Source organism: Tribolium madens, unplaced genomic scaffold, assembly GCF_015345945.1.
Source record: "Tribolium madens isolate multiple individuals breed KSU strain unplaced genomic scaffold, Tmad_KSU_1.1 Scaffold_91;HRSCAF=231;Tcas5.2_LG7, whole genome shotgun sequence".
NCBI classification, from domain to species: Eukaryota; Metazoa; Arthropoda; class Insecta; order Coleoptera; family Tenebrionidae; genus Tribolium; species Tribolium madens.
In genome coordinates this window covers 1,731,516-1,743,334 of record NW_025401063.1, presented here as the reverse complement: position 1 = coordinate 1,743,334, position 11,819 = coordinate 1,731,516, and the positions used below count along the sequence as shown (strand labels likewise).

Genomic DNA, 11,819 nt, shown 5'->3' with positions numbered 1-11,819 from the left:
TCTAGACGCTTATACAACGCTATGCAATTGTTCACGATGCTGAAAATTTACTCTAGTGTTGATATTTAATAAAAATTATTGCCAAACTTTTGGTAAAATAAAAATAAAAACCCTTTTTCCATCAAAACAAAAATCCTAAATCAACACCAACTCGAAAAGTTGAGGTTCGATCCCTGCTCGGGACCATTTTTTTTTAATTCTTAAAACGAGAGTAAAGTGAATAGCAGGAATTAAAGTCATAATAATGAATTTTTGCGAAACAAACAAAAAAGTGCGTTTTATTAAAAAAACTTGTTTAATAATAATTTTTAATCAAATTTTATAATTAATTAAATTCTAAAGCTTGGCTCAAAAACACTTCTCCATTTAGATCCCAAATTTAAAAAAGTATGAATTAAAAAAATTAATAAAACTAGAAATTCTAGTCTAGACCCTTATACAACGCTATGCAATTGTTCACGATGATGAAAATTTACACTAGTGTTGATATTTAATAAAAATTGTTGCCAAACTTTAGTAAAATAAAAATAAAAGCCTTTTTTTCATAACCTAAATCAACACCAACTCGAAAAGTTTAGGTTCGATCCCTGATCGGGACCATTTTTTTTATTTTTAAAACAAAAGTAAAAAATTAAAGTCTAACTACTAATACTAATAAAACTAATAAAATTCCAAAGCTTTGGGTCAAAAACACTTCTCCATTTAGATCCCAAATTAAAAAAAGTATTAATTAAAAAAAATTATAAAACCAAAAATTCTAGTCTATAATTGTTCACGACAATGAAAATTTACACTAGTGTTTATATTTAATAAAAATCGTTGCCAAACTTTGGTAAAATAAAAATAAAAACCCGTTTTCTATCAAAACAAAAACCCTAAATCTCGAAAAGTTCAAGTTCAATCCCTGGTCCGGACCATTTTTTTTTTAATTTTTTGACCGAGATTAAATTGAATAGCAAAAGTAATAATAAATAATAATAATAAATTTGCCATACAAAGAGAGAAAATGCTTTATGCGTTTTTAATTAAAAACTTGTTTAATAACATAATCAAATTCTCGACCTTTGGGTCCCAAACGAGTGAAAGGCCCCAAACGACTGTAGTAAAAAAATGAATAAAACTAGAAATTCTACCAGTCTAGACACTTACATAACCCAATGCAATTGTTTACAATAATGAAAATTTCCTACAAAGTGTGATTAAATAAAAAAACGCTAGAGTGAAATTAATTATGACAATTATTGGTATCCGTGTCCGCCCTTCAACTCCGATTGGCCAATAATTATGGAAGAAAAAAATGAAAAGTCAATTTGAAATAAATCATTAGCGCTGCTGGAAATGGACATGCAAAGGTCATTTGATTTTTCTCCAACTCGATTTGCATTTGTTTAAATTTGTTCGTAATTTTTGTGATGTCGCAATCGCAAACACTAACCTAGTCCAACACCTAAAAATAGCTTGTTTCAAGGCGTGCTGCGATGTGACTCAATTTTGGGCGCACTTTTGTGCAAAATCTAGCCGGCTAGGAAACAAGGGCGGATCTAGGGGGGCAGGGCCCCCCCAGACTTGCCAACAAAAGCTTCAATTTTTTATATTTAAATTTTAATATAAAAACCTTATGACCTAAAGATTTTTAAATAACAACATTAGAATTCTTTTTAAATCACACTTATTAATACAAATCATACATATACCGAGTGATCAAAATAATTTGTAGTCATTTTTCGATCCGAAAACGTACAGTTCGGAATTCAAATTTCGGGCAGTACTGGCATTTTCATAATGTAAACTCTAAAACAACCTTTATATTAATAACCTCATTTTTTACTCTTGTCGTATTTATGTCATTTTGACTTATTTACTTTCAAAAATAGTGATTTGTGGCATAATAACGGGTAGGTAGCAGATCTTAATAAATTTCCTAAGACGGACAAATTGCTTAATTAACAAATTTAACAACAAAAAAAATAAATTAATTGTCAAATGTCAGTCATGATGACAGTAAAAGGTAGTTTACAGTGAACTTTTTAAAGTGACAGAAAAATAGGTACTGCCCAAATTTTTAATTTTGAACTAACTGCACGTGAAACGTCAAATAAAATGACAAGTCGAAAACGGCAAAATGGGCTGGAATTAGTCGCCGACGTATAATAATAAGACCGTTCTTTTTTGAAGGTAAATCATAAATTTAGTTATCTTTTAGATCATGGGATTTTACCTTTTCACTTGTCATTTTATTTGACGTTTCACAGACATATGCACAGGACATACGTTTTCGGATACAAGGACAAATTATCTTGATCTCTCGATACTTCCTTAGTTTTTACTAATTTAAAAAGAAATCATCAATTGTAATTTTCTTTGGGCCACATCTTAGATATCTAATTAAATTAAGTTTATATCTCTTTGAATAATGAACTTTACCAACTCGCTAGAACACCTTATACACAATTTTCAACTTGTTTTAAAATTCTACACTTTTTGGTTTTTGGGTAATGACGACAGCGACATTTTTTTTTTAATGGAAACTCCTATTGTTTTAGCGAATTCGATAGATAATTGTCGAAATGGCAACACCAAAATATTGTGTATTACATAGTTTTAAAAAAAAAATTATCCAAAAAGTGAAATAATATCAATAAAAAACAAAGATACAACTTTAAATCAAGTTAAAAATTTTGTATTTGTTAAAAAGAAAATTGACCTGTTCGAGCATTTTTCCAAAACAAAATATTTTCAGTTTTAATATAAATAAGATTATTCTATAATTTTGCCGCTCACTGTAGACCTACCCTCATCATTTAAAAATTTTTTAGATAGCCCCCCCAAAATTAATTCCTGGATACGCCCCTGCTAGGAAACAATGATAATTATGCACAGTGAGCACCGACATTCTGTCTATGTCGCAAAATCGGGTTCATTCACTCGCGAAGTGAAACACGATTTTTCCAAACTAGATTTTAATGAAAATTAGAAGGCGAGGACCGGGATGTGGGATGTGGGGGCTGCTTCTCGGGGCTGCTCCACGCGGCCATACGACCGGTAATTATCAGCGATGTGCATATGTTTTTCTTTAACAACGCGATATTCGATTATCCCGATCGCAATCATGTACAGAAACGGTACTAAAAATCAGACAATTCGGGAATTTGGCAAAAATCGAAAACTGACCCACTTTGCTCAATTACCATAACCACCAAAATCCATAACGTGATTTTCTCGCTGGTGGTGAGGTATATAATCAAGAGGCCCAAGCCTTGGGTCGCCATCGCGCAAATATTGAAACAGAGAAATGTTAAAACACAAACACGGTCTTCCTTAAAATTCCATTTTTAACATTGTTTTTCATGAAATAAAATACCTGAAGTGTCCCAATAAGGAGTGTGACTCCAGCTAATGTCAGTAAGAGAACGTTCATGACTATCACAGTTTCAGGTCCTAAGAAAAAAAATTATTTCGTTCTTAAAACATCGACACTGACCTTTTGACAGATGTAAAACTATCAGCAAAACCAATTTTACGAACGCAATAATCTGCAAAACTGATATCAAAAGTGATTTTTTCGCTCTTGTGACTTACGAAGTAAAATGCGGATCCGATGAGACATCCTGTTCGGATTGGGAGGAAAAAACAGCACGTTGTCATTTCAGAAATGACAGTTTTGACAACTTTGCCAATCATCGACATGAGTCATTTGGTGTTAATTGTATACTATTAATATTTCATTACTTTTTACGGTTTTGGGGTAATGACACAAAAGCCTGTGATAATTATTTTCTAATTACATTAATTATCACAGATACTATCGATTCTGTGACTCACGAACGTAATTTTGAGCGATAACAGCGATTTTCTACGATTTTTGGTAAAAATAACAATAGGAAATCGTTTCATTGTTAAATACTGAGAAAAAAGTAAAGATCAACTCGAAAAGTTGGGGTTCGAGCCCTGGTTCAAACCATTTTTTTTTGGACGAGAGTAAAAATGATAAAGGTCATAATAATGAACTTGAAACCTTTTGCAGTACAGACACAAAAAAATACAGTTCTATTCTATTTTAAACATAACTAAATATCAACTCAAAAAATTTAGGTTCGAACTTTGGTCCGACCAATTTTTTTTCTATTTCTTGAACACAAAAAATAGTATATTATGTTATTAAAAGTAAAAAAAATAGCAAATAATTCAGCTGAGCCATATAAACTCACATTTTCTCCAAATAACATATACTATTTTATCCGCAAACGTATTCAAATTTAAAGTAAAGAGCAACACAATAATTATCAAGTAAATGAACAAAATAATCAGGAAGCTTTGCAATGAAAAAATACTAGTGGGTGACTAGTGCAGTTAGTAGTGCAAAAAGTCGGAAAATCAAGAAAATGCAGCGAAAGACACAACATTGGTAAATGTCATAATAAATGTCAGGTAAAAAAAAAACGCTTAGGCAAAAAAACTGTGTTTTTATTCCACGTCTGAAACGTAAAACTTTTATGTCATTTATAGTCATAAAAGTGTCATTTTTCTGACGTTTTTGGATAAACATTATTACGCAGCTAAAACTTTGACTATTAGAGAATAAAAAAGTAGAGTACAGATCACTAAAAAAGCCAAAGTTTAACATTTATTTTATTCCTGTTGTATAAATAACGTAATTTTGAGCGATAACAGCGATTTTCTACGATTTTTGGTAAAAAAAAACAATGGGAAATCGTTTCATTGTTAAATACTGAGAAAAAAGTAAAGACCAACTCGAAAAGTTGGGGTTCGAGCCCTAGTTCAAACAATTTTTTTTTTCTGAACGAGAGTAAAAATAATAAACTTGAAACCTTTTGCAGTACAGACAAAAAAATACAGTTCTATTCTATTTTAAACATAACTAAATATCAACTCAAAAAGTTTAGGTTCGAACCCTGGTACGACCAATTTTTTTTCTATTTCTTGAACACAAGAAATAGTATATTATGTTATTAAAAGTAAAAGGAATAGCAATAATTCAGCTGAGCCACATAAACTCACTTTTTCTCCAAACAACATATACTATTTTATCCGCAAACGTATTCAGATCTAGAGTAAAGAGCAACACAATAATTATCAAGTAAATGAATAAAATAATCAGGAAGCTTTGCAATGAAAAAATACTAGTGGGTGACTAGTGCAGTTAGTAGTGCAAAAAGTCGGAAAATCAAAAAAATGCAGCGAAAGACACAACATTGGTAAATGTCATAATAAATGTCAGGTAAAAAAAAACGCTTTAGGCAAAAAAACTGTGTTTTTCTTCCACGTCTGAAACGTAAAACTTTTATGTCATTTATTAGAGAATAAAAAAGTAGAGTACAGATCACTAAAAAAGCCAAAGTTTTACATTTATTTTATTCCTGGTGTATAAATAACGTAATTTTGAGCGATAACAGCGATTTTCTACGATTTTTGGTAAAAAAAAAACAATGGGAAATCGTTTCATTGTTAAATACTGAGAAAAAAGTAAAGACCAACTCGAAAAGTTGGTGTTCGAGCCCTAGTTCAAACCATTTTTTTTCTGAACGAGAGTAAAAATAATAAAGGTCATAATAATAAACTTGAAACCTTTTGCAGTACAGACACAAAAAATTACAGTTCTATTCTATTTTAAACATAACTAAATATCAATTCAAAAAGTTATCTTGAACACAAGAAATAGTATATTATGTTATTAAAAGTAAAAGGAATAGCAAATAATTCACCTGAGCCACATAAACTCACTTTTTCTCCAAACAACATATACTATTTTATCCGCAAACGAATTCAGATCTAGAGTAAAGAGCAACACAATAATTATCAAGTAAATGAACAAAATAATCAGGAAGCTTTGCAACGAAAAAATACTAGTGGGTGACTAGTGCAGTTAGTAGTGCAAAAAGTAGAAAAATCTACAATGTACCTCTCCAGAAAATGCAGCGAAAGACACAACATTGGTACATGTCATAATAAATGTCAGGTAAAAGTGAAAAACGCTTAGGCAAAAAAAATGTGTTTTTATTCTGAAACGTAAAACTTTTACATTTATAGTCATAAAAGTGTCATTTTTCTGTCGTTTGCGGATAAACATTATTACTCAGCTAACTACTAGAGAAAAAAAAAAGTAGAGTACAGGTCACTAAAAAAGCCAAAGCTTTACATTTATTTTATTCCTTTGTATAAATAAACGTTATACGTTTTTTGCATTCATTTTTTATGACTTTATTCCTTTATTGTCCTTTTTATTATTCTTCAAGTGAAGTCTATTGTTTTTTGATACGAGTATAAATTTGATAAAAATTTAAAAGAAAATATACGAAACAAAGAAGAATATGAAAAAAATAAAAAGTGAAAAATGTAAAAATAATAAAATAAAATTTTTATTCTGACTGAAAAATAAAATTTTTACGTTTGTCATTTAATCATAAAAGAGTCATTTTTCTGACGGAAAAAATAATAATTTTGTTATTCCTAGTGGGAAAACCACTATAAAAATATTTTTCTCGCCTATCGGTCAATTTTTCTTTGACAAACAAGCGATAAAAAGTCTAGATCGGTCATAAAAATCCCCTTTTTATCAGATATTGAACCAAGTGTATTTAATTCATTAGTTATTTGAAAAAAATCTAATTCGATTGAAATTTTATAATTTCACGAGCCGATTACACAACCGACTTTTTGTTTCAATATAAAAGTGGTAAAAGTAGGCCAGTTGAAATAACGATGATTATCACATTTAATAATTACAATCCGTGAAAATTAAATTTGAATCAGCACACATTGCGCTTAAAATCCTAGGAGAAAAAAGTCTAATGGTATTTGTTAGGAACCCACAAGAAATGAATTCACCCGTAAATGTCACCATAGCGACTTTCACATTTGTTTTATGAGTCACGCTGTATTTTTTTCAAGATTTCCATTGTGCGCAAAATAAATACCAGAGCGAAAATGGGGGAATAAGAGTCGTGCGTAAATCCGAGATATTTATTAAATAATAAAAACAAGAACATTTAAGTAGTATAAAATTTACACCATTATTATAAACATCTTTACAAAATGTAGTTCTTTGGAAATATATTAAGATTTACAAGTACACTCTATACATTATACATTTATACATTAACTTAAGTATTTTACAATAAAATTATAAGGTGTAACAACGATATATTTTCAGTAGAAAAATATATCTTAAAATACATTTAATTTACTAACAGTTAAGAAGGTACACGGATTGCATCGTTTCTCATCGCATTTTAAATACAATTGTTTGATCACAAAAACGAACGGAATAAATCTAATGTATTTTTAATACCCGTTAACAAACTCTGTCGTCGAAAAGATTTCGTCGGTGTTTCGCGTAGAAAAAAGTTCGTTCGTTGTAGTGAAACAACTGGGAAATCTTTTGCAAGACGACACTCCACTCATATTTCTAATAAATAAAAGTTTTTAGAACACGTGTCATAGGAGATCTAACTACCGAACCTCTCACAAGATTCAACAAATTCGAATGATTGTCATTAATCGTGGGGGCTACGGTCCATATTCGTGCAACGTCTCCATCAACCTTCTACTATCTTCGGACCTGTACAAAAAACGCATTAGACAGGTCCCCTGAGCCCCCTTCCCCACCCTTACATTTGCTGCTGCTGCTGCAACTGGAAGGTGTCTAGATGCTTGTTGATCTCCCTGTGCACGTGCTCGGGCAACACCCCCACATTGGAGAAGAGACTCCTCAACACGTTCAACTCCTCCGTGAGCAACTCTATCCTCTTTTGCAGTCTTTCGTTTTCCTTCATCAAAATCTTGACTTTCTCCTCCGTCTCCCTCGTCCGCACTTTGGCCTTCTCGCGACTCTTCCTCACCGCGATGTTGTTCCGCTCCCGGCGGCGGCGGTACTCGTCGCTGTTCTTATCACAGGGCTTAACAGACTTGCGCGCGATGTGCTGATTCAGCATCATCGTCTTGCTCTTCATCGCGTTCATGTGGTGCATGACGGGGCTGGGGGCCAGCGTGGTGAAGGTGGCGGCGGCGGGGGCGGCGGGATACCCGCCCGCCATGTACCCGTTGGGCATGACGTTGCACTGGCGGCGGTACTCCTGCGGGTCCACCGGCTCCTCCTTGATGCTGGGGACGTCGCTCCCGGCCGAGCTGTTGGAGTCGCTGTTGGAGTTGGGGGTGGCGGAGTAGGAGGCGCTACTGTGCACCGGCTGCGGCATGTATGCCAACGTGGTGCGGGGGTAGGTGTTGGGGGCCATCGGACGCGGTTGGAGCCCTTGGAGGTGCTTCCCTTGGCTCTGGTGGAGGATGTCGGAGAAGAGGTTGTCGCTGAATTGGGAGTCATCGATGAGGTTTTGCAAATCGAGCGAGATCTCCGGAGTGTTCAAATCGTTCAATTCCCCGTGCTGTTGGTACTGCTGGAGGTGGTGCTGTTTCAACAGCGCTGTTGTCTGCTTCGAAATCCCCGTGTTGTTATTCAAGTTCGTTAAATTATTATTGTTGTTGTTGCTGTTCATTATGACAGTCTTTTTTACTTCGTTGCTTGGTTGGCCCTGCTGATGATTGTCGTACATTTGGGGAGAATCCATTTTCGGCACCGACTTTCACTGAGTCCACTTTCACTGCCGAAACCGAGTTCAATCAAGTCCAAGACACGCACACTACGCACTTTCCCAGTTTTTAATTCGCTTTAAATTCGATTCCGGTTCCATTATTATAAACACAAACACTGTCTTTTTGACCAAAAAAAAATTTCGATTCCTAGGGTGCGTTGATTTGCGCGCCAACGTGATCCTGATATCTGTCAGGTGTACTCACACAGCCTACTTGGGGACCACACCGTTCGTGCGCTTGCCCAAGCCAACTTGATACTGAGATTGCTTAGCGCTATTCCTGCTGTTTGTAGTGGTTAAGCGGGCTCATGCGCTCTGCACATTCCTGCTGACGTACGGTTTGAAAGTGAAACATTGCGATTTGATTTCGTGCGCTGCGTTTTTTTGACGTAATTACCAATTTCGACGAGTACTACAGCAGGAAAACAAACGCATTACGACAATCGAGAAAAATTCAAGAAACGCACGAAAAACATACATTTTTTTTACCAACACAAGCGCACATTTATCACGACTTGTGGGTGGCGGACGGCTTCTTGGGACGCGTTCAAACCATCACTCAATTTAATATAATCACATACAGAGCGCTCAAAAAGTTGATAACAAAAAAAAATTCGAAAAAATTATTCTCTGAATTTAAAAAATATACAGGGTGCGCCAGAACTCGCGCCCCAGAGAAAAATGCCATATTAGGGACGATATCAGGAACATGGAAAAAATGTTAAAAAAATTTTATCTATAAAATAAAAGTTATGAGAGTTTAAATTTTGCACTTTGACTCTATTTATTTCTGTTGGAAAAATAATTTTTCAAGTTTTTTGCTACAGTCTATTAGAAGAGGAAACAAGGAAACAGTATCCTAAATTGTAACTCTGTTCAATGTTATTTGTGGCTTTTATTGGCAAAATTTTTGTACCATAACTAAATAATTGTAAAAAAAACATATACAAGATCATCAGTATCATTAAATAGACATGAAAAAATGTCAAATATCAAAAAATATATGTCAAAATTTTTTGACAGATAGAATTTTTTAAACATTGTTTTCATGTTCCTGATATCTTACTTAAAATTTTTCTCTGAGGCGCGAGTTTTGACGCACCCTGTATATTCAGCAAAAAAGATATAACAACACTGTGTATTAATATTAGCTGTGGTCTTGGTAACTCTGTATTATTCCCTAGGAGACGGTTACTGAGGTTTTAAAAATAATTACTTTTTATTGTTGCTCAAATTGCAATGCCGTTATTATTACTAGACAATGTTGCCACATTCCATTTATTTAGAATGTGTATAGAACGCTTCAAAATTATTGACATCTCGGTGGGCGTTGAGTATGTAAATCAGACTTTAATTTTAGTTTCAGTGTGAACATTCTTTAGCATGAGAAATGACATTTCAGTTGAATTCTGTCAAAAAAATAACATAATCTATTTGTCCAAAAGAAATATGGATCTGGGTTTTCTAATATATATTTCTTTTAACGCCTGTATATTTAATAATTTTGACAACAAATTTTTAGTCACGTGACCTTTCAAATGCGACTGCATAAGAGAGGTCCGCTAAATTATTTGTTTGTAAATATGAATTTTAACCTAATGACATGAATATAAAATTTAGAAATTTGTTATGCAAATTGCGCTCAGTTTTGCTTTCGTTGGTGGCATTTAAATAAAAAGAGAAATGTGTCATATGAGGCATTTAATAGTTATTTATGTATCAAGGGAATAAACAACTATTTTATTCCCTTCGGTCGTCTATGGCATTCAATTACAATTTTAAGAGTAAAAATCGGTATTTCATTTATTTTATTCCTGAGAGAATAAAGCGTCATTTTATTCCCCGTTACAAGAAAATTGCGGAACCGTGTAAGATAAATTGGAGAACCTTGCAAAATTTGTTGATATTTTCAAAGGAAGCAGCGTTCAAGGTATGTTCATGGTTACATTTCGCTCGATTTGAATATTATTAGAGAAGGAATAATTAAGTGCCACATGGAGGCTTAGTGATAAGTGATAACAGATAAGAATCTGTTTTTAGAGTAGGCTTCCTTGACCTGTAAATGGGGGGCCAAAAGATGCGTCTAGTGGATCGAGTGATTGAAAAAAAAAAATTCGATAAGAATCTCAGGAAGCTGCGAATAAGATCAGATTATCGAAACAATCGCATATCTACATGTTGTAACAATCAGCAAACGTTAATTGGGAACAAACGTGCCTAAAAACGACACTAATCGCGTGAAATTTCCGTCGGTTTTATAAAATCTAGTTAACACCTGTCATTTTTGACCATTATTATTATTACCCGTGTCATGTGACATCAATGTTTACACTATCAGATTTTTTCTCGACTTGTGTTAACCTTTAGAAGAGATGAAATCAAGCCACACGGAAATTACGAAAATGTTAGACACACTGAGTAATTTATTAGCGCCTACCTGAGTGGAGTGTAATTTTAGGTACTTTTGATTTATGCCCAGATTTTGTTGGCAGCTCCTGTGGCTACAAGTGATTCACCAGTCTAAGAATTAAGAGAAAAGAGGTGCTTTTTTATTTATTTCTTCTATCGGTAAAAAAGTGTCATAAAGTACCGTTATTTGCACCCTTTTGACTACCGGCCACCAGCTGGCGCCACATTACTTGAGGCGCTTGTTTCATGACCTACTTTCATCCCGATCTATGCACATTCCTGCACGTGTGAATCAGGTTTGTGACGTAACATGATGCTTCCAGGACCGCCTATAATACACACTGTTTTTTAAATAAATGTGAAACTACTTTTCTTCCATTACCATTTGGATTATAATATGTACGAGAATTGTAATAATAATTTTTTTACCAATTTTAATATAAATTTTTACTGAAAATTCTGACAATTTACTCATACACGAAACCCAAAAAAAAGTTATAACCGGTGTCGTGTGCAGGAGTCATAAAAACAACTCAGCGTGTGCATCAAAGGCGGGGCCCTAAACGTCATGTTACGTCATAAACCTGATTCACACGTGCGGGTATGTGCATAGTCAAAGTAGGTCATGAAACAAACGATAGTTTCGCACTCTAGCGCCCTCTACTCAGCGGTAGCCAAACCACATAACTGGAATAAATACTAATTTTTTTTAAAAAAGGTACCTCTTTATTTAGTTTGTCGAGAAGTTGTAAAGTTATTTTTCTCTTCTTGTAATCATTATCACTTTTTTTTCTTTTTTTGTTA

General features: G+C 33.7%; 3 protein-coding genes across 3 annotated transcripts in view; all 3 read right to left on the bottom strand.

Moving 5' to 3' along the window:
- The window catches only part of LOC123011137 (actin-related protein 5), a 66,440-nt gene that overhangs the window by 33,194 nt on the left and 21,427 nt on the right, over positions 1-11,819 (bottom strand). The gene's annotated exons all lie outside the window — the stretch shown is intronic.
- Positions 2,971-3,645, bottom strand: LOC123011146. The gene is made up of 5 exons (XM_044408461.1): positions 3,580-3,645; positions 3,482-3,533; positions 3,362-3,438; positions 3,176-3,317; positions 2,971-3,125 (listed from the first exon to the last, which is right to left on the bottom strand). The coding sequence occupies exons 1-5, from the start codon at positions 3,643-3,645 to the stop codon at positions 2,971-2,973; spliced, it is 492 nt and encodes a 163-aa protein (XP_044264396.1).
- On the bottom strand, positions 6,968-8,911 carry LOC123011145 (CCAAT/enhancer-binding protein-like). The gene is made up of 2 exons (XM_044408460.1): positions 7,633-8,911; positions 6,968-7,579 (listed from the first exon to the last, which is right to left on the bottom strand). The coding sequence occupies exons 1-2, from the start codon at positions 8,580-8,582 to the stop codon at positions 7,528-7,530; spliced, it is 1,002 nt and encodes a 333-aa protein (XP_044264395.1). The 5' UTR covers positions 8,583-8,911; the 3' UTR covers positions 6,968-7,527.

Bases quoted from the DNA above. Each gene is read 5' to 3' on its own strand.
- LOC123011146 (XM_044408461.1), bottom strand. From the start codon at position 3,645: ATGACAACGTGCTGTTTTTTCCTCCCAATCCGAACAGGATGTCTCATC. The intron at 3,534-3,579 runs GTAAGTCACAAG...TCAGTTTTGCAG, and splicing joins TCGGATCCGCATTTTACTTC to ATTATTGCGTTCGTAAAATT. The intron at 3,439-3,481 runs GTCAGTGTCGAT...TTTTTTTCTTAG, and splicing joins AGTTTTACATCTGTCAAAAG to GACCTGAAACTGTGATAGTC.
- LOC123011145 (XM_044408460.1), bottom strand. From the start codon at position 8,582: ATGGATTCTCCCCAAATGTACGACAATCATCAGCAGGGCCAACCAAGC. The intron at 7,580-7,632 runs GTAAGGGTGGGG...TTTTTTGTACAG, and splicing joins TTGCAGCAGCAGCAGCAAAT to GTCCGAAGATAGTAGAAGGT.